The sequence below is a fragment of the Botrytis sinoallii genome, assembly GCF_014898435.1.
Source record: "Botrytis sinoallii strain Bc 23 chromosome Unknown BSIN_010, whole genome shotgun sequence".
NCBI lineage: Eukaryota > Fungi > Ascomycota > Leotiomycetes > Helotiales > Sclerotiniaceae > Botrytis > Botrytis sinoallii.
The window spans coordinates 624,611-645,619 of NW_024066037.1; the positions used below are offsets into that span (position 1 = coordinate 624,611).

At 43.5% G+C, this 21,009-nt stretch overlaps 7 protein-coding genes across 7 annotated transcripts; 5 read left to right on the forward strand and 2 right to left on the reverse strand.

The window, feature by feature from the left end:
• Positions 1 to 782: 782 nt before the first annotated feature.
• EAF02_006333 (uncharacterized protein) lies at positions 783 to 2,083 on the forward strand (the record flags this gene model as incomplete). The annotated part of the gene is made up of 3 exons (XM_038902381.1): positions 783 to 1,008; positions 1,129 to 1,264; positions 1,378 to 2,083. 3 exons carry the CDS (start codon positions 783 to 785, stop codon positions 2,081 to 2,083), a joined length of 1,068 nt encoding a protein of 355 aa, XP_038757601.1.
• A 1,989-nt stretch (positions 2,084 to 4,072) lies between these two features.
• Positions 4,073 to 4,915, reverse strand: EAF02_006334 (uncharacterized protein; the record flags this gene model as incomplete). Its single annotated transcript, XM_038902382.1, has 1 exon — positions 4,073 to 4,915. The coding sequence occupies one exon, from the start codon at positions 4,913 to 4,915 to the stop codon at positions 4,073 to 4,075; it is 843 nt and encodes a 280-aa protein (XP_038757602.1).
• Positions 4,916 to 5,151: 236 nt separating this feature from the next.
• EAF02_006335 (uncharacterized protein) lies at positions 5,152 to 5,913 on the forward strand (the record flags this gene model as incomplete). Its single annotated transcript, XM_038902383.1, has 2 exons — positions 5,152 to 5,616; positions 5,683 to 5,913. The coding sequence occupies 2 exons, from the start codon at positions 5,152 to 5,154 to the stop codon at positions 5,857 to 5,859; spliced, it is 642 nt and encodes a 213-aa protein (XP_038757603.1). The 3' UTR covers positions 5,860 to 5,913.
• A 148-nt stretch (positions 5,914 to 6,061) lies between these two features.
• EAF02_006336 (uncharacterized protein) lies at positions 6,062 to 8,848 on the reverse strand. Its single transcript, XM_038902384.1, has 7 exons — positions 8,338 to 8,848; positions 8,191 to 8,276; positions 8,020 to 8,140; positions 7,729 to 7,842; positions 7,435 to 7,680; positions 6,634 to 7,383; positions 6,062 to 6,579 (listed from the first exon to the last, which is right to left on the reverse strand). The coding sequence occupies exons 1-7, from the start codon at positions 8,366 to 8,368 to the stop codon at positions 6,248 to 6,250; spliced, it is 1,680 nt and encodes a 559-aa protein (XP_038757604.1). The 5' UTR covers positions 8,369 to 8,848; the 3' UTR covers positions 6,062 to 6,247.
• Positions 8,849 to 11,793: 2,945 nt separating this feature from the next.
• On the forward strand, positions 11,794 to 13,166 carry EAF02_006337 (uncharacterized protein; the record flags this gene model as incomplete). The annotated part of the gene is made up of 4 exons (XM_038902385.1): positions 11,794 to 12,015; positions 12,136 to 12,259; positions 12,320 to 12,469; positions 12,520 to 13,166. The coding sequence occupies 4 exons, from the start codon at positions 11,794 to 11,796 to the stop codon at positions 13,164 to 13,166; spliced, it is 1,143 nt and encodes a 380-aa protein (XP_038757605.1).
• Positions 13,167 to 13,993: 827 nt separating this feature from the next.
• On the forward strand, positions 13,994 to 18,224 carry EAF02_006338 (uncharacterized protein; the record flags this gene model as incomplete). The annotated part of the gene is made up of 4 exons (XM_038902386.1): positions 13,994 to 14,362; positions 14,413 to 14,457; positions 14,509 to 14,815; positions 14,872 to 18,224. The coding sequence occupies 4 exons, from the start codon at positions 13,994 to 13,996 to the stop codon at positions 18,222 to 18,224; spliced, it is 4,074 nt and encodes a 1,357-aa protein (XP_038757606.1).
• Positions 18,225 to 19,139: 915 nt separating this feature from the next.
• On the forward strand, positions 19,140 to 19,855 carry EAF02_006339 (uncharacterized protein; the record flags this gene model as incomplete). Its single annotated transcript, XM_038902387.1, has 2 exons — positions 19,140 to 19,371; positions 19,515 to 19,855. 2 exons carry the CDS (start codon positions 19,140 to 19,142, stop codon positions 19,853 to 19,855), a joined length of 573 nt encoding a protein of 190 aa, XP_038757607.1.
• Positions 19,856 to 21,009: the final 1,154 nt, after the last annotated feature.

Below are 21,009 nucleotides of genomic sequence, written 5' to 3' on the forward strand. Positions count from 1 at the left end.
ACACATACACATACATACACATTCAACCAACCATATGGTTCATATCACACAACGACGAATCCTCACACGCTGCACAAAAAAACGATACGAAACTCACAAAACGTACGAATATCCACGCCAATAAGCTATAACCATACCTAAACCATAACCCTTGGGAAAAGCAAGAGAGTGGACAACTTTGATTGACTTAGCACCACTTACCATTTACAACTTACCATTTACAACTTACCATTTACAACTTACCATTTACAACTTACCATTTACAACTTACCACTTACCAAATCCAATTTCGTACTCGAGCACTCGTTGGTACCGCTTCATCACTTGACTTTGAAGTTTCATCCATCCACCAATTACCATTCAATCAACTATTGGAATGACCCCAGTGTGATTAGATTACCTTGCGCAAGACCCTCCGTCTACATTTGGGTAGATCACGATTCACGAATTAACTCAATTTACGATTCAAGGTAGCTACCTAGTAGCTACTTGGGTGCATCGCTACTAGCTACACACACACATATAACCAACTGACCTGACCGAACGAAACGGACAAGCGATTCCTACGCCAAGAAAAAGAGACCATCTGCATTGCCCCAGGAAATTCAAATCCGAACTAAATACCTACTTGCCTACATACCTACCTACCTACCTACCTACCTACCTACCTACCTACGTATCTACGTATCTCCCTCCCTCTCTCCCTCTCTCCCTCCCTTGTTATATATATGAATGTAAAAAGAGAAATACCCGCCGACCGTTTGTCTATACTTCTACACAAAATGGCCAGTCATCGTTCCTATAAGACCTCTTCTTACTTTCCTACAAATGGGAGTCGAGACGCTTCTCATCGTCCTCATACCAAACCATCCTATTCATCTTCTTCCTCGGATGAAGATATTATTGCATCATTGAAAGGTCTTGCCATACAATCCAGGACCAAAGAAATCACGAGTACTAGTAACAGTAGTACAAACTCTCCACGTTGCGGTACTCCCGGCACACAAGGTATGTTACGCTTTTACTTTTCAGTGCAAGCCTTTCCCGCATTCTATTAAGCTGCCCCGCCACCACGTACAACTTAGCAGAAAAGGGTCCAAGCTAACTCGTGATTTGGTAACTATAAAGTTGAAACGATCTCTACGACACTCAATACGACATTCGACACTCCAAAGAAAAGCGATTCCATTCCAATTTCCGGCCCTCAATCGACAAGACGAACTCGCGTTTACACTCCATTGACAGGTCGTGGAGAATTACCAGGGTAAGCATGATTTGATTGTCGTACCTCGAGTTTCTGAATTGAGCATGAAGGCATAGCAAGGTCCATGCCAGGAAGTTATTGTGGCATTGTTGTTCTGACAAAATGATTTATAGAGGATATTTTCCCGGATTTGCAGACGAAAACCCAGAAACTCTCAAATCAACCATTCTACTATCAAGTTCACGTTCGAGAAATTCACCAGAAATGCAACCAATTACGATATCTTCCATGTCGTCACCAATGGATTCACCAGCTTCTGATACCACTATTCGTGGTCCTCCTTCGATTGTCAACTCTCCATTTACCTTGCCAGAAACTTTAGTTATCCCAAAAGGAAAATACTATCCTTCAAACTATAAGCCATCACCAACATCACCCCTCCCGGCACCTCTCACGAGCATCCCTTCGTCAATATTAAATGGTGGCAATCTTCAACTGCCTCCCAAAAGTCAACGTCAAAAATCTTCCAATCCGCATCATCAAAGGAAATCCTCAGACGTTAAACGAAAACTACAAAAGTATCAGAAAGATATGATTGAACAAGCACGTATGGTACATGCGTCAGTAGTTTCTACTCCCGGGCAATCCGCACCAGGATCAAAGCCTATCAGTCCTAGATTACTTCCTTTGGGTAGTCCTGGTCCTATTACACCATTTGAATTGGAAGAAAGTTCTGGGTATTTGATTGCCGGTCAAATGAGATCTGGCGGATTAGCTGAAGGTGGATTGATAGAGAACGAAGCAGTTGCGAGAATGATTCGAATGGAAGAAGAAAGACGAAGACGAGAGGAGCAAAGTTCACCAGCTGCTCGAGTTTGAAGGAGTTCGGAACTCTTGAACAGGATGGGGGTGTTCAGCCACACGGTTTCTTCCGACATTTCCGGAGAACGATCAACTCCTTCGATCACGATTCACAAGATTATGCATGGGACATTTCGCATTGAGCGATTGCATCAAAATACCCCGCACATTTCATTCGGTTCCCCACACTTTATCAAGAAAAATATTTCTTGATGCTTTGCATGAAGTTCCCCCACAAAATATATCACTCTACACGTCAGCACGTACCGGATATCTCTTCACACTTCTTGTTTCAACATCCATCACGCATCAGATACTTTTTCACTCTTCTTGTTTCGACATGAATCGCACGAATCACGAATCATTCACGGCCCCTTTTCCTTTGTCAATTTGATATCCAATACTGTTTTTACCGCATGTCACATGGTCAAACAATAAGAATTGACTAAGCTCTACTCATTCTTTTTTATCTCTGACCTAAATACCAAGTGCTGGTATGTTAGCTTTACTTTTCGCATTCTCTCGCGTTGGGGGTTTTAGGTTTGTACTCTTTTTTCCCTTTGGTTTCGTTTAGCATGGTTATAGAGTCTGGATTGGGATGGGTTGGCTAGGATGGGGAAGAGAGGAATCTGGGTAGGGTTTGGCGTTGCTGGTCAAAATCAAATCTTACACATGGGATTTCTCATTTTGAATCGGGAGGAATTATAGATTGGGGATGGGCTGGGAGGAAATGGAATTTGTTGAAAATGCTAGATGCGCGTTGAGCGTTATTTTGCTTTGATGGGGGTGGGATAGTATAGGATAGGATAGCAGAGGATGAAAAATAGCTTGAGAATTCATTATATATTTTATAGAGTATTCATGCGACTGTTTATGCATGTATGAGTTTACTTGTTTTTGTTTTTGTGTTTGTGTTTGTGTTTGTGTTTGCGTCTGTGTATTCTTGAGAGTGATGATGACGGTGATGGTGATGATGATGATGGTGATAGTATAGAGTTTATAAGTATCATGAGGCTAAGTTAAACTCGAGCTGGAGTTGAAGTTGAAGTTGATATGTATACTAGATACCTATATACATCTATACATACATCTATATATATATATATATATATATATATATACATATATATGAATAAACTTGACTTGATTTCACTTGACTTGACTTGACTTCAATTAAATCTAATAGAATCTGATTGAATATAATCTAATAAAATCAAGCGCGCTCAAATCACAGCTGTAGTTGTAGCTGTAGCTGTAGCTGTGCAAGAAAAATAGATAGAGGAGAATTTAGGGAGAGGTTGAATTAGTTTGGGAGTTTGGGAGTTTTTGGGAGTTTGGAAGTTGGATTGGGATTGGGATTGTTAGTGTGTGAATAATCTTAGGTTGTAGAAGGTACTAGGTAGGTATGTGATGGTTGGTTGATATTGGAGATGTTGATTGGATTGTATGTATGGTTTGGTATTGGGGTGAGTGGGTGAGTGGGTGGATGGGTATATGTGGATATAGATTTGGATTTAGATTTGAATTTGGATTTGGATTTTCTATTTTATTCTTTCATATATATCGAAAGATTTCAAAGTGAAGGATTTCAAAGTGATATGTGTGATATGTGTGATATGATATGTATGATATGACCAACCAAGATGATTAGATTTCCGATATCTATTCATCCCATTACAAGCTCTACTAACGATTTGCATAGGCTTCTTTACTACAGATACCTACCTAGGTACCTAGATATCGTTGTCAAGGTGGATGGATGTGGTGATGTACTTATACCACATATCAAAGATGAGATGTGGTATTTCGAATGAGTATGAGTATGAAGATGTTGTTGATTTCTTTTAGATGATTGAAGTGGTTTGGAGATGGAGATGGAGATATAGAGGTTTTTTTATCATATGGTGGATGGTGTTCATCATGTTGATGATCTAGCTCTGAGATTTATTTATCTATCAGCTCTTAATTCAATTGGCAGCTTCCAATTTTATATCTTCCTCTTCCTTACTACCCTCTCCACTCTCCTCTACTTTCTCTCCCTCTACTTTCTCTCCCTCTACTTTCTTCTCCCTCTACCTTCCCCCCACCCCCCTCCTCCCTCTTCCCATTCCCCTCCCCCTTCTTCCCCACCCTCCCCTCAAAACTCAACACCGCAATCCCCAACACCTTCCCCTCCATCTTGACCCTCTCCCTCGCGCCCTCCACCCCCGCCACAAACTCTCTAATCCTCGCAATCACCCCCTCCGCCTCCTCCACCGACGCCTTCCTCCCCTTCTTCTTCCCCGCCAAAATAACCTCCACCTTATTCCCCCTCTCCAAAAACCCCCTCATCTTCTCCAACCGATGTCCCAAATCATTCCGCTCAATCGCCCAATTCATCTCAATCGTTTTCGTCACCGTCCCCGGATTCTTACTCTTCTTCACCTCTTTCTTCTTCTGAAACAAGTCCCGCTTATTCACAATCCGCGCAATGGGCGCGAGCCCCTCGTCCGACAAGGCAATCACCTCCAACATGTGGGTTTTGCGATCCACGGAGCGGAGAATCTGCGCCGTGCGCACCGGAGCGTCGAGTTTCCCTTCGGCATTTTTGAGTCGCAGAAAGGGCGCCGTGATTTCCGTGTCCCGCGGAAGACGCTGTTCGGCGACGGCGGTGGAGGTGCTTTTGAAGACGCTGCGGGTTTGGATGCGAGTTTGCAGGTGGGAAGAGGAGGAGGAGGAAGAAAATATGGGGGAGTTGCGTAGGAGGGACGTTGATGCCGATGCGGATGTGGATGATTCGATAGGGAATCCCGAGAGAAATACTCGACGAAGAGCAGAAGCTGCGTTGAAGACGCAGCGGGGATTCGTCATAGTTGGTATTCGTATAGATGGGGTATGAGACTGTGATGAAGCTTGAGAGAGCTTGTGTTGTAGATGCCAGACGAGAAGAATTTATTGTGATGCGTGATTATGTAAGCGTATTCGTTCTGCATCGTCATATCACGGGGAAACAAAATATTCTGTATTTACAAACGACTTTACAGCCTGCGCAAAATTACTTATTTGATAAATTACCTACTTATGTAAATACAAAGAAAAAGCATGTCATGATATTTAAAACACTCCTCCGACCACTCCCCCCTCGCCTCCTCCATCCCTATCCCATCCCCAACCATGTCATCAACCAGCGCATCTCCCTCTTCCCGCGCTCCATTAGTATCAGCGCCGGAAGAGGAAAAGGAGGAAGCGAAAACCCCAAGCACGCCTCGCACCCCCTGCGCATCCTAACCTGGACGCTCAAATCACTCTTCATCTACCACCTCTTCCACACCTACATCTATTCACTCGAGACGGGATCTGGTCCCTCGATGCTCCCCACCATCTCCGTGTCCAACGATTGGTTTCTCATTTCGCGTGCGTATCGACGCGGCCGCGGCGTCCAGGTTGGCGATATCGTTTCCTTTGAATCGGTGGTTGAGCCTGGTCAAAAGGCTTTCAAGAGAGTTTTGGGGTTGGAGGGGGATTGCGTTATGATGGGGACGCCGGGGAGTGGGGAGACTCAGATGATTAGAGTGAGTTTATAAGGCTTGAAGGGAAAGCGAGGGGATGGCTTGAAGGGAAGCGCTAATGATTTATAGATTCCTGAGGGACACTGTTGGGTAGTGGGGGATAATTTAGAATGGTCGAGAGATTCGAGGATGTTTGGTCCGATACCCATGGCTTTGATCAAGGGGAAAATCATCGCTAGAGTACTACCGTGGAGCGAGAGAAAATGGTTCGAGAACGATCTGCAGCCAGTGGGAGATGGCCATTGAAACTTTGATGTAGTCACAAAAAACAATCACCAAGTATTAAGAAGTTAAATAGTCATGCCTGACTGATCAATGTCATGTGAGAGTTCCGACTATTTCGAGCAATGACTGGATTTGGATATCATAATGTCCTATCTAATTACATGAATAACAACTAAAGTTCCATATCGCTGTAATAATTTGTTGAAGGGAGACGTCGTGAAAAGATATATTGTAATGACAGGAACCTCTGAAGGTCTGTCATGAAAACACAGGAATAAAAGTAGTGCAGCGCCCCCTATTCTGCCAATATGCTCGCTGCAAACTATCATGCCTTTGATTATACTCCTAACACCGTGCCCTACCCATAGCTAGATGCAAATAACAAAAAATCTTTTCTTGTGCAAACCGCTCAACCTTCGATATGGGAAGACTTCCCACCTTGTCCGAGTAGTTGTAATGATCTTTGAGCAAGTTGAATAACTTCTCCTTCCCCGTCTTCTTCGCCTTCGTCGTCGGATTCAATTTGTTTGTCGGAAATAGTCTTAATCATTTGTACAATCTCTTCTGATTTTCCAATCAAGCTTATTAATTTTTTATCCTCGGATTCCAATAGTTGTAACAATGTCCAGATTGCGATGTGTTGGAAAGTCGGATCTCCGCTAGCGAGGAAACGTTTTAGATAACCGTGAATACCTCCGAATGGTTCTGTCCAGGCTTGAATGAAGATAGAGTAGTCACCGACTATAATTAGTTAGCATTGAAAACTTCAAGCATGATCCCATAATTAAAACTTACCCTTGGACGACAAATTACCAAGAGCTGCAGCACTGTTGCCTTGGACTTCGATACTCGGGGAGTCTGTCAATGGAATAAGGACATCGAATACACCTAGGTTGAGAAGTTGAGTCTTAAGATCGTCACTTAAGGCCAATACAGCGATTGCAGCAGTCATTTCCGATTGAACACTAAGGGCGACCTCCAGAACAAGTTGTTTGCATTTTTGAACAGCTCCAGCTTGTAGAACAAGCTCCTTGTTTCGATCAGAACTAGCAGCAAGGTTGCGAAGTGTCGATATGGCGTGGCATTGAATTTCTTCATTATCGGTGGAACCTAGTAGATCTACTAATGGTTTTAGAAAGCCGGCATCAATAATTGGAGATTCGTTTAATGGATGTATCGATATGTTGCGTATGCAAGCGACAGCAGAAAGTATTAATGGTAGATAGGAGGATTGTAAAAGTCGTAATAATGGAGCTAAACCGCGAGCGCGCACAATTTCTAATTGATACTTCTCATCAGAAGCAAGATTTCGCAAGGCCAAAGCTGCTTGGCACTGGACTTTAGGCGAAGAGGAATCCATCAGGTTCACAAGGGATTGTATGAGTCTGTTCTCGTTCAAGGCGAGCTTCTTGCGGTTATTAGCATCAACAGCGATATTACTCAAAGCTGTTGTACAGTAGTATTGTACATCTACATCAGAAGACGAGAGGAGTTGTACGAGGACGGGTATGGCACCAGCATTAACCAGCTGCTGTCGGTTCTCATCTAAATGATGTCAGTGTTTGTAAATGCTACGCCGAGAAGGTTACTGCTTACCAGAATGTGTCATGTTCAATAAAGCGCCAGTAGCATTTCTCTGCACACGCATATCTTTAGATTTAGCTAGACGAGTAAGAGGTCCCAATGCCCCTGATCGTGCGATCTTGGCCTTGTTATCCTCGTGTGTCGCCAAATTGGTGATACAACCGACCGCGTTACATTGCACCTCGACATTTGGGGACATCATCTGTCTGATGAGAGGCGTAAGCCCCCCAAGAAGTACGATTGCTACTTTGTTTTCCGCTGCACTCTTTGTTAGCTTGATTCATATCACAGGGGAACATAACCTACTGTTAACTGCCAAGTTTCCAAGAGCTGCGCTAGCCGCTCGTTGTACCTCGATATCGGGACTTTGCAAAAGGAAGAGTATCGGCTCGAGGGTGTCTCTATCTACTTCACGAACATCTAAAAGGCGTCAGTAATAAATCCCCTGCACTAACGATAATCTAATCCCATCCGCTCTGAAGAGCCGCCATTGAAGTAGTTGCATGCGAGGCGGACCACTATTTATACAGGTCATGCATTTCGCCCGAGTCCAACATTGTGTACTCGCATCCATCCAGGTATATAACAAAGACGTACCTCGTTCCGTTATCTCAGCAAACGTCAAACTAGCACTTCGCTGAAGGTCGACATTATCAGAAAATACCAATGTACTCAAAGCTCGTAGAGGTTCCCCGGAGAAAAAGTCGGTCTCGCCGCGCTGGATGATCATTAGACATCGAATTTAATATTAGTTTAGGCTCTTCTTACATTCTCTAGGTATTGTAATAGGTCTGCCACCGCTTCTCTTTCGCTTTCTGCTAGCACTGGCTCATATAAGCCATCTCGGGATTTACCTGCACAGTCCAACGATAAGTAAATAATTCCACGAGACATGATTCTTTTTTCAACGCATACCTCCGCAGCAAGAAGAGCAAACACCTCCCATTTCTTAATGTTGGTCCCGTAGGACTGGTGAGCGTAGAATGTAGGGTCGGGATCAAATTGTGTTTGTGTTGGAATGAAATGTAATGAGGGCGATGAATCGAACAAAGCGAAGCTACAGGAAGGGGAAATGGCGTAAATTTCGATTTCGGATTATATTAATGGAAGGCTCGATGGCCATTCGTCGGGGAGTAGCGATGTGAATTAAAGAATTGTTCTGGATGTTGATAAAAGGAAGGAATGGTCGAGGATTGCAGATTGAAGATTGATGAGTCGAGTTTGAGTTTGAGTCGAGGTGAGTTGAGTTGAGTTGGCGGGAAGCTTTTTGGTTTTCTAACACAGCTTCGGTCTTTCACTTTCCTTAGGTAATTGTACACCACCGCCGGCTTGTACACGCTACGTGCTACAGAAGGCTACGCACGGACCACAGACCAATGTAGTCGACTATGACGGAAAGAGAAAGGTCGAGGAATAATAATAAATGGATCCCTGTTCGAGTTTGTTAGGTTGCTTGTACTAGGTGAGGACGGAGGAGGAGTTGACTTGATTTAACCTTGGAACCTTTGAATGATGTCTGTTTGATGAGAAATGAGTGAGGAATGAATTTTAATTTCTGATACAATTTGCTGTAATTTGCTATAATTTGCTAAGGTCTCATGAACAATTAAACGACCGTACCTAGGCACGTAAGCTCCTTTGTATGACAACCTCGCTCTCTGCTCTCTGGTTGAGTGCTTACTGGCTCCTATCTTGGTATCGTATCTCGGTCAGCAGCATCAATCAACATGTCCCGCTACATCGTGGATTTGGTCGATCCCCTGCGAATCTCCAGCCTCCTCTTCCCGCAACGAAAGAAAATGGAGCCTCGCGGCTAAAGGTGACTAAAGATATCCAATAGATAGCATGGACGATATGCTCGGGAGGTTTATCTATGTCGCTATCGGTATAGATAGTTGGGTACGGAGCAGCGACGAGAAGAATTGAAAACTCTTCCATTGGAGAATGACCAAGTGTCTCAGATTTGGTATATAAAATCAAGTTAAGTTAACAAACATACTACCATACCTACTCGGTAGAGTTACCCAGTAAGTGATGATAGAACCACTTTCACTCTTCACTCCTCGCTCCTCACTCCTCACTCCTTATCCGATGATACCATTATGGGCACATCTTCATCTCTCCCCATCCTCGACATCCTCGACATCTCAATTCCAACAGCCATTTACCCAGTACGAGTACACATCCTCCCATTTATTCTTTGCTCCCTGAACCTAGGTAGTGCGCTCGTAAGGCTATCGATTAAAATAAAGATCAGAATGTCACCACAACACAACACAACCATGCACAAACAGCATAACATTCACGTCGTGACAACTCAATTGCTCAAGATGAGAAAAAGCCATACACAAAACAACACTCGTTATCCTGGGATAAACAACCCTTCGATTCAATGAAAACTTTTCCAAATCGACTTATCGCGTATCCACATTCAATTCTGGTACACCACTCTACGAAGTATCCATTTACACCGATATTTTGCCCCAATAAAAAAAAGATGCAAACGCATACACCCACTTGAAGCCTCACCAACATAACCAATGGATGCGGCATGGTTGATTCTCAAAGCCGGGTACCAAAACAGCAACAGCGAACTGTTTTATATCGACGTGTTTCCCTAGTGATGGTTCTAATTCTCAAAGATCAACGAGGTGGATGTACAGAGGGGTTTCATCCATTGACATCTTCCACTTCAGATTATGCAAGATACTGAAATCATCCTGTCATTAAGCAATTTGGAGATAGCCACCCACGCCACCATTCTATTTATTTTCCGAGGCAGGTGCAGGTATCTTTTTAGCCACAGAAACTCTCAAATTCGAGTTCATGCATGTAGGTCAAAGTACAGGGAAAGCAACTTCAACAAGCATTGGTCATCCTAGAAGAGTAAGATGAGTGAACGCTTAGGTATGCTGCTGCTATTCAAACGGCCTCTTCATCATTCAAGAGGAGATCTCTGGGGGATTTATTCTAGAAGATTGTTCTAAAGCTACTCCAGAGCTTAGAGTCTTTTCAATTGAACTGCTGGAGTTTGATAATTTACGCTCGTGACTACGAATAATCGTCCATCCGAAGTTTAGATAAGATAGAGGCAAGCCGCCCCGTCCCATCTTTGAGATAACCCAATCGAGAGAACCATATCAAGTCAAGCTCATGCCTTGGGCGATGATTTTTTTCTTTCTTGTGAAGAGATTTTCAACTACTTCGGTGCGAGGTATGAGTTGGCATCGTGAGAAAATGTCTTTGCATTTCAAAAATGGTGTAGTAAGTGGATACTCAAAGGACTAATCCGGGGAAGAGAACCGAGCCTTTCATGGGAATCCGAAAAGGGATAAATAGACCCAGAATGATAACCGAACATAATGTACCGTATAGATTCGATTCTCGATATATATGTACTGAGGGATTCATGATAGGAAGATCGAGCTGCTTCCCCTCAAATAGTTTTATGCAAATTACAGTTATAATCTTTGGTAAAAATCTGGTCATCTTTGGGTTCCTCTTATACGAAAGCTTCCAGGTTGCTTCCATTCCATTAAGAAGAGCTAGACGCGCGCTGGGTATGTGTATACAATTTTAGCTACGATATCTGGAAAGATGACGAAACACTCAAGGTTCCCCTCAATCTCGAATTGGAAAGATGTTGACATCTACCTATCTAATGTCTAAGTATAGTAGGTAGGCCATGAAGGATGGATACAATTATTGCTCTAGTAATAAATATACTGGCCGGGTAGGGAATACTCGAGCAAGTATCTAGTGCGATGATGAAGGGGTAATTCTCGATATTCGTGCACACATACGATAGTCGTTTACCAATGAGTTGGGTTTGCTCGAATATGTTGACTCGAAATAGGTAGATCAGGAAAGTTTATTGAGTGATGACGCTCCGCTAGGCCACTGCCGTGGAGGCCTTTTCGCACCGCTCTAGATGATCTTGATCGGTGAATACCTACCTAGTACCTACCCACCTGGGCAGCTAGATGTATTATGTATTTCATTTCGACATCAGACCTCACATACTTCACATACTTCACATACCTACTTCAAATATTACGGTAGATAAAGTGACACAACAATGCAGAAGCTGAAACAGGTCAAATTTTGGCTGATCATATATATAAAATTCCCCAGAAAATCTGCCCCACCTTCGTGACTTTTGTTCTAGCTTTCAAAGTTCAACCCACCATTTCCAAGCTTTGCGACTCAATATTATCCATCTTCCTACGATACAGTACAACATACAACCTTTCTCATGATTCATACTTCAATTTAATTCTTATTGAATTTTCGGCCAACTTTATCTTTGTCCCTCCCCCCCAAGATCAATGTGCTCCCCACGAATTGTCCCAAGCATAATCCATGTCTAATATGGCAGAAGAGATGCAGCCAGCGGCGCCCAATCCCGCAGACACCTTCACATCACAACCACCGGCTGTCGCTAGACATGATCACGAGTCGCGCATAGCTCAACCTTCTACATTCCTCCTTCCAAGAGTGAAGGTCGCCGAGATGCAGCAAGAAAAGCCGCTGGAGGAACCGCCGCTGGAAAAGCCGATGAGTGCGCTCGACAAGGAGCAGCAAAAGGGTCTGGTAAGATAATTCCCGTTATCGCTTGTTCCATCAGGGTGGTCGTATAAAATCATTCGTAGGATACTCGTGGGGGTTTTGTACTTCGAGTATCACACGAGGCTGACATACTCAATTCAACAGAAATCGATTCGAGATTTCCTCAAGCGCCGTACAAGTTACGATGTTCTACCTCTTTCCTTCCGACTTATCATTCTAAATACCGATTTACTTGTCAAGAAGAGCTTGACTATTCTCCTACAAAATGGTATACAATACCCCAGGCCATGTCAGATCACATCTCGTCGCTGATCTCTGAACTTTATAGGTATCGTTTCAGCCCCGCTATGGGATTCGCACACCTCAACTTTTGCTGGTCTTCTTACAACTTCGGACTATATAAATGTCATCCAATACTACTGGCAGAATCCAGAAGCTCTCAATCAAATAGACCAATTCAAGTTGAGTAGCTTAAGAGGTAGGGTCTGCGACTAGGGTTGGTTGAGCGTCAGGCTGAATGAATCACAGATATTGAAAAGGCAATTGGCGTACTACCTTTGGAGACAGTATCGGTACATCCGGCACGACCTCTTTATGACGCCTGTCGACAAATGTTACAAACCCGCGCCCGCCGTATTCCACTGGTTGATGTCGATGACGAAACCGGAAAAGAGATGGTGGTTAGTGTGATCACACAATACCGCATTTTAAAATTTATTAGCGTCAATGTCGATGAGACGGAATTCCTGAAGAAAAGCGTTTCGGAACTCAAGCTGGGAACATATGGCGACTTACAAACCGCAAATATGGATACCCCGGTGATCGACGTCATACACATGATGGTCAAACACAGCATTTCGAGTGTTCCCATCGTTGATAAAGATTCACGAGTCCTTAACCTTTTCGAGGCTGTTGATGTAATCACAATCATCAAAGGTGGAGTATATGATGGCTTGACGTTGACTGTGGGAGAGGCTTTGGCAAACAGAGCAGAAGATTTTGCAGGGATTTATACATGCAGCGAGGAAGACAGACTAAATTCGATCTTTGACACGATTCGAAAATCTAGAGTGCATCGATTGGTGGTTATAGATGAAGAGCAGCATTTGAAGGGAGTGATCTCTTTGTCCGATATTCTGCAGTACGTACTCCTTCATGGAGAAGACGACGATTGAGCCTATCCGATATTGGCAATGATACTACGGGGACGGATGGGCGTTGCATAGCGATTTGGCGTACAGGCACAAACCTGATCTCACTGGTCATAAAATGGCCACAAATAGATGTGATTGGGCGATTTATTCATATTCGTTAATACCATTTTATCGACTGCGGATTAGGGGTAACATGGCAAGTTTGGGGAATGGCTTGTGAATATTTTATGGATGATGGGCAGTAAAGTACTTACGATTCAGGAAATTTATCTTTTTTATAATGTTTTGATGGAATACTGTGCATTTCCAATTAACTGAAAGTTGGGACAATTCTTTTGTGGATTTATCACTCTGGAAGTCAGGATCAACTTTAAACGAACTTGTATAGTGGTTCTTCGAGTAAGTATTTAACAGTCTGGACTAGCAGACCAGATGTGTGCTTTGAAAACTTGAGATGCTATAGAGGCAGTTTTCTCAAACAGATTTGATCTTTCAACGGAATTCAATCTTTTGGCTCATTTCGATTCTTTGGAAGAATTCAAGAATCAAAAGCTTCTCGTTGAATTGCACCTCGAAAATTTGCACATCTCCACAGTTCCTCGTTGGGGTCCTCACTCAAGTTGACTACCAAGTAATTGTAAGTCGCGGTTTCTTCTTTTGTCGATAATAGAAAATTGCACCTCCCTAGTGAGTGGCCTCCTTGTGCAAGAACAATCTTTCTGAAAGCCAAATCTGTAATTTTTGTTGGCACATCGAGAAAGTTTCCTGAAGAGCCTTTTTTTTTTAATACAAATGACAAGCAACAATTGTTGATTGTTGATTGTCTAGGAATTACCTGGACAATCAAAATGCGACCTAATCGTCTCAATTCTAGAGCATCATCAGCTACTTTATCCCTCAGACGACAGCAAGATGTCGCAACCTTATTCGCAGATGATTCTAGTATCGCTCAAAACTTACTACGAGGTCAAGTAATCCCTATTAGAAGAGCATCCATTAGAGCACTTCCATCGGATCCAAATATTTCTTCAGTTTTAGCAGGAGATGGCCCTTCGATCGCCGACGAGCCTTCAGACGTAGTGCAGCAACCAAGGATTCGACGTGGTCTTTGCAGCAGTAATACCTGGACTTCCTCAAGTGCAGGGGGCGAGTCTGAAAACGACGACTTGGATGATCGCACACATTTTATAGAAGAATTCAATCGACTAGCGGATAAGGTATGCAAGTAGATTGTTTAAGCGTGGAGAAGAAAGCTGATGATCTTTAGCACGGCGTACGAAAATTTATTCCCAGTGAATACGAGGATATTCCTGTAAGTTGGCCATTACGTCCGGTAACCTCAAGTACTTACTAATAGAATCAGTGTATCGAGGATGGACCTGATAAGCATGGTAATTGGTTATCCAGAAAGCTCTTCAGACGGACGTCCTCATCTCAGACACCCGTCGTTAAATCTAAGAAGGCAGAGCGACGGGATCTCAAGAAAATGCGAAGCATTAGCGATTCGTTACGGCTGAAGAGCAGAAGAGACTCACTCAAGGATAGAGATCTGGTAGAACTTGTTCGTTTGTGCGGATCAAGTCTGTTATACCTTCCAGCCGAATATGCTGCGAGTAGCTTAACTTTGCCAACTTGTATTCGTGCTACAGCTCAATATTTGATACAGCATGGTATACCACGAATTACATTCCGCTTTACTGTTTCTCGTGCACTAATTGATGTGCAGCTCCTACCACCCGTGGCGTATTTCGTATACCAGGATCTCAACACACAATCAGCCTCATTTATGAACATTATTGTTCGAAAGGAGACGAAGGACATATTGCGGGAACAGTAAGATATCCGACTTTACCGGACCATATTGACTGTGATGTGCATGACGTTGCGTCTGCGTTCAAGAGATTTCTCTCTGGTATCCCTGGTGGTATTTTGGGGTCACTTCCATTATTCGACGCCCTCGTCTCCATCCAAACACATCTTAGAGGCGATCCAGAAATGACACGAACTAAGCATAGTAAAGTTCGAGCGAGACTTATTGCTTTGTCTATCTCGACTTTAAGGTCAACATATAGGCGAGAACTTATCTGTGCAGTCCTAGGGTTACTCTGTATGGTTGGTCGTGCAGCGGAGACAGCGCGAAGGGAAGACGATCGGGGCAGGCCTCTTCCTACTTCAGATCTTATGGGCTATAAACCATTAGGGATTGTTTTTGGACCCCTACTTGTGGGCGATCTAATGGACAACTACAATATTCGCTTGGCCAATGGCCACGGTAGTTTGGTCCTCACTCCTTTGAGTCCACCAAAAACTAAGAAGGAAAGGAAAAAACATAAAAGCGCAGAAGAAGGTGTTACTTTCAATAATCTAGTTGACAAAATCAAGGTTGCCGGCGAAATTACGGAAATGCTCATCACTCATTGGCGTGATGTAGTTCGCCATATGAAGAATCTGGAGGCCCTGACAGCCGTCCAGGGAAGCAAAATTATGGATATTCGAGGGAGGAAACCACCCATTTTACGTCCTTCGATGTCAGAATCCTTCTCCTTACGGAGGCCTCCCGACTGGACATATGACAAACCCAATAGGAATGCTGACAGGAGTCAATCTCCAACACCGCCACAGCGTAGACCCTCACCTCGTTCATGTCCAAGGCATAGCAGCGGAGATAACACTGAACGACAGGCCACTGAAAAGCAGGCACTTGATGACTACATGAATCCCTTGCAGTTTGATGCCCTATCAGTCACAAAACAACGATCGCGTCAAAGGTTGTCACCAGGAGAAGCTCTTAAGAACGCAAAATCTTCAAGTGCTCTTTCCACAGCTCTGGTAAAGGAGCATCCCGATGAAAATGATTTTGAAGATATTGATCTGAGTTTCAAGCAAACCCCACAAAGTATTAGATCTTCATCTATGAAAAATGGAAAAGAGAATAATCAAAAGAGTCCAGCCGTAGAACATACTACTGAATGTCGTGTCAAAGGTATTGTTCGAAGGCGGCTCGAGAGCGAATCTATTGAAATTGAGGATCTGTCACCTGTCAGAGATCCCAAGGACTTGGGACTTGATAAGACATTGGACACACAATCAAGCCCACTATCACTAGAGTCGCATCCGAAGAAGATCAAGAAGACTAGCTCATCTTCTCTCTTACAGGACAACGATCAAAAGCATATGCAAGTCTCTGCGCCAAGCCATCATGATACCCCATCCAACAGAGAAAATCATATCAGATTTGCGCCAAGCACATCCCATGCCCAGGATGCCAAAGATTCTCGAAGGCGTCAAGGCTTTACAGGCTCTGATTACTCCAAGGGAAATAGCCCTAAGGATCCACTTTCCAAGGTCTCACATGAGGATGACCTAGCATCCTTAGCTGTGCTAGGACAAGCCCTGGAATCGCCCGGTATATCGATGAAGTCCGAGGTAAAGTCGAGAAAATCTATCGAGAAATCTGATAACCCGACGAAATATGATTCAGGTATAGATTTCAACGAGAAAAGAGAGGCAGAGAAACCAGTTGAGAAACCTAGCACACCGAGCTTTTCACGTCCCCAACTGTCTCGCCAGAGTTTTCCTGATACACCAAAATCCGCAAAGGTTTATGTGCATGATGACCGGTCTGGAATTAAGAGCAATGTTTCGCGAAAAACTGATTCTGCTGCACCTGTTATTACAACATTAGTGGAGCCTAAGGTTATCCAGGCGAAAGAAAGACCTGCTCATGAAACGGCTTCACCTGCTACCTTGTCAAAAGTAGCCTCGATCAGAGAAATGTTTCGAAAGCGAAAGTCCGACAGCCGATCATCAAAATCAACCGAAGATAACCACAAGAGTGAGCCTTCTAGGCCAGTCACAGAGCATCACACGGAACCCCATTCACGAAAGATTCCCACTCCCGAGCCTGCTCGAACACCTAAGAAGGTCAGTGTTAGGGCCATGGCAGAGAAATTCGATACTGTGAAGGCAACGCCTCCTCTATCGTCATTAGCCCCAGTCAAATCTACTATACCAATACCTATAACATCGGTCGACAATCGAAGAGGCGAGTGTGTTATTTCGCCTTATACTATCAATCCGCCACCATCGCCAACAAGATCAATTGCATCTTTCAAATCTGGAAAGTCTGTTCGTTCTTTCCGTAATACGGGCTTATCTCAGCGCTTTCAGCAAGCTCAAGAACATTCATCGCCCACCAAAATGCAAGCTCCTAAGAGAGTGTTGAGAGATTTTGTACCAGAACCTATCCCACCACAAGTCATAGTTGAGAATTCTCACGAAGACTCTGTAGCCTCATTGAGACGTCCGCTTTCTACTTCCAATTCTCTCACCGTTCCACTGAAACCAGTGAGTCATCAGCCACCTATGCCAACTAGACAAGCTGGAATGGATGGTGCATATAGTAGTATTGGCAATTCTGATATTCTGTCTTTGACATCATCAGAATTTGAAGCAGCACACACTTTTCTACAGTCACAATCGCAACTTGCTCACGATGCAACGCTCTCAAAGAATACTTTGACTCGTGGCAACACAGTCTTACACTCGCAGATACGCAGTCTCCAACAACAGGTATATGAAAAAACTGAACAAGTACGGCAATTGCAACGACGATTTGAAATAAGATCCAGCTCTGATACTGAGCATATCGGCTTGACAGAACAATTGAGAGAATCGAGAGAGGAAGTAGAGATGTGGCGAAGAAGGGCTGAAGCAGCCGAGAGAAAGTTAGAGCTGATGGATATTATTAGGGCTAGAAATGATTCGAGGATGGAGGAGCAGCGAGGACTCATCCATCAAGCTAAGAGTGTTCAAGCTGAAGATGACATTATTTCACATGGAGGAGGATATAGTGTTGAAGGTGGTACGAGGAGACTAATTTTGAGACGAAGGATGACTGGTACGATGAGCTCGGAGGATAGCACTGGGAGCAATGGTACTATTGTTAGAGAGAGGAGTGGAAGATACGTGGATGGAAGTGAGATTTGTATGGATGTTAACACGGATGGGGTTATACATAAAGATTGGGAAAATCAGACACTTTCCATCCTGGATGGTTTTAAAAGTTGGGAGGACTGATGAATTGTGTTTTCGCTTTGAAATCCCCTTTTGGTAGTTGGCAGGAAAAGTGATAAATTAAAAAAGGGAAAGGATCGATGGGCGATGCTATCAGAAGGACCCCGATTTTGATTTCTGCTTGTATTATATTCATATGTTCTTAGGATGAAAGAGACAATGAAATAGAATTTTTGGAGGAGAGCTGTCAAATATTATTCGGATGAGACGGAAGTTAGATTATTTATTTGTTTTATAGATAGATATCAGACTGGAATAGCGAAATTCATGTGTTAGATATGGGTATAGCATTCACTTGAGGTTTTCTATTCTTGTTTCATTATCATTCTTTACCATTCACTTTCTAATAGCTTAAATCTTAGTTTTCGCTTACTCAAAGCTTGAATTTTTCTTCCTTTGGTCCATTTAAAGAATTGAGGTCGTGGGAGAGAAATCTAGATCGATCTTCCGACGTCTTTGACTTTCTCACAACACAACAACACAACATCATATTGGCAAACAAACAATTGTCTATGGATAGCTAGCGGTTACGACTTCTTTTGATTACTACTTTTTTCTATCATATTCTGTCGAGAACGCAAAGGCTTTTTGTTTTATAAATAAGAGACGTTGTGTGCGGAAGGGAGGAAAATTGGTCCACGATTTTACGGAGACTACAACTTGTTGAATTCTTAGACTTCTGATCTCTTTAAAAGAAGTGATACTGTCGATATTTCCATTGTCGAAATTTGGGAGCGGTACTAGCATCAACACGGCATCGAATCATTTATTTCGAATTACTTCTTGTCGATCTTGCATCTTGCGACTTTTTGCAGATTGGAAGAGGAGATACACGGATTGCGAGCAAAAAGCGCCAGTGATCAGTCTGATCTGAGTATATCTTCAAGAGCATACAAGGATACGGATCGAATACGAGAGATGACGAAGAATAGGATGGCGGTTACGGGGAGAAAGGCTTCTTCTTTTGGGGGAGTCCCCGCGGCTGGGCGGGAGGGGGAGGGGACTGTATATTCGGAATTGGATAGGATGAGGGAGATTAGAGATCGAGGGGAGGAGATGAAGAAGAAGAAGAAACAGGGCGCTAAAGAAGTTGAGGAGGAAGAGAAAGTGTGGGTTCATTGGGAGAGATGGGGACTTAGTGTTTGGTTGGGTATGTTTTTTCTTTCTTCTTTTTTGGTTGACTTTGATTTTATTTGACTTCAATACGAAGATTCACTTCAGCAAGTTTTTTTTGTGATTCAAAAAGATCATCCCGAAGATATATGAATCAAGCTGACGCATCCATCCACCAAGTCATCTTCAACATCATCTTCGCCATCCCCGTCTCGTACCTCATTGCCAAATACGCCATTCCTGCTCCCTGGCGCTGGGCGGTATTTATCCTCTCTCACCACGCACTTCTCGCTTGTGCATATGAATTCGCGATGAATGTGAAAGAGCGCATGGTGGAAATGGCGATTAGGGAAGCAGAGGAGGAGAGGGAGTTGGAGCAGTGGGATGATGTGGTTGCGCAGTTGGAGGGGGTGTTGGAGGAGAGTAGGAGGAATAGGAGGGTTATGGAGGGGGTGGTGGAGGGGATGGGTGGGGTGGGAGATGAGGAAGAATCTGAAGAGGAGGTGGAGGAGAGGAGGTAGAGGGAGAGAGAAATTGATACGGCGAGGAAGAGGGTAGGGGAGAAGATTAAGGAGTTGGGGGGTGGGAGAAGAGGGGCGTGAGGATTGATAGGGAACTTTTGAGTGCGTTGAAGAAGGAGAGACATGACTTGTTGTATGAGACGACGAGTTTTTCGCAAGAGGATACGAAGAGTGTGTGGTTTGGAAAGTCATGGAAAGAATTGTGTGATGCGGAGGGGGTTTATTATAGAGAGAGAATGGTTGGCGAGGGTGGAAAGTTTACTAGATGTGTGGAGGGATGAATGGGTAGGGAGTGAGGGAAAGAACAGTTTGTGCTGGAGAAGGAGTGGATGTATTTTGTATCGACAAGATATCTCTATTTCATGCAGTAAACAGAAAATAGATCTGGGGTGAAGTTCTGTAGACTACTCTCTAATCACTGTGTTTCCTCACCTCAATACATGTGAAACTTTTGCACATTTGTGAAAACTCGCAGGGTATCCAATAATCCAAACTGCAATTCAACAATATACCCAAGGATTTGAATACCTATCCAAAAGCAGTAAGAAATTTGAAAATAGTTCAATGATGTAATCAAATTCCATATCTTAAACGATTCGAATATTTCTAATTAATTTGAGAGTTTACTAATCCTCATTATTGGACTGCAGTCCGAGCTATTGGACACCCTAGCACTGAAGAGCTAGACCTACCTATTACCTATTACTGAAGCCTCCCAATAGATTCTGCGCGGTACCTTGCATATGTTTGGAACAAGAATATATTTTAACATTCAGATTCCACTCTCGCTCTCAGAATCAGCATTCAAGTTCTCGAATCAAACAAGTGCCCGTTCGATTCATACTCCATCGTTACACACCCAGCCCATCCATCCCATCCATCCAAAGCACGCTTCGTCCCACATCAAGTATAACCTCACCCTTTCCACATTCCTCACTCCCTTGAAACTAAACGGAAAATGCTCCATCACCGGTTTCGCACCGTGTCTAACTGCTAATTCCAACACGTGCCGATACTCTGATCTCGAAGCGGCGGTGCTGATGCGACATCTAAGATCTTTGATGAGCGAGGCAAGAAAGGGAAGGTCATCTCATCGGCTTGTAAGATAGCAATTTGCGACATTTGTGATGGATTGTTACATGGCAAAACTAACT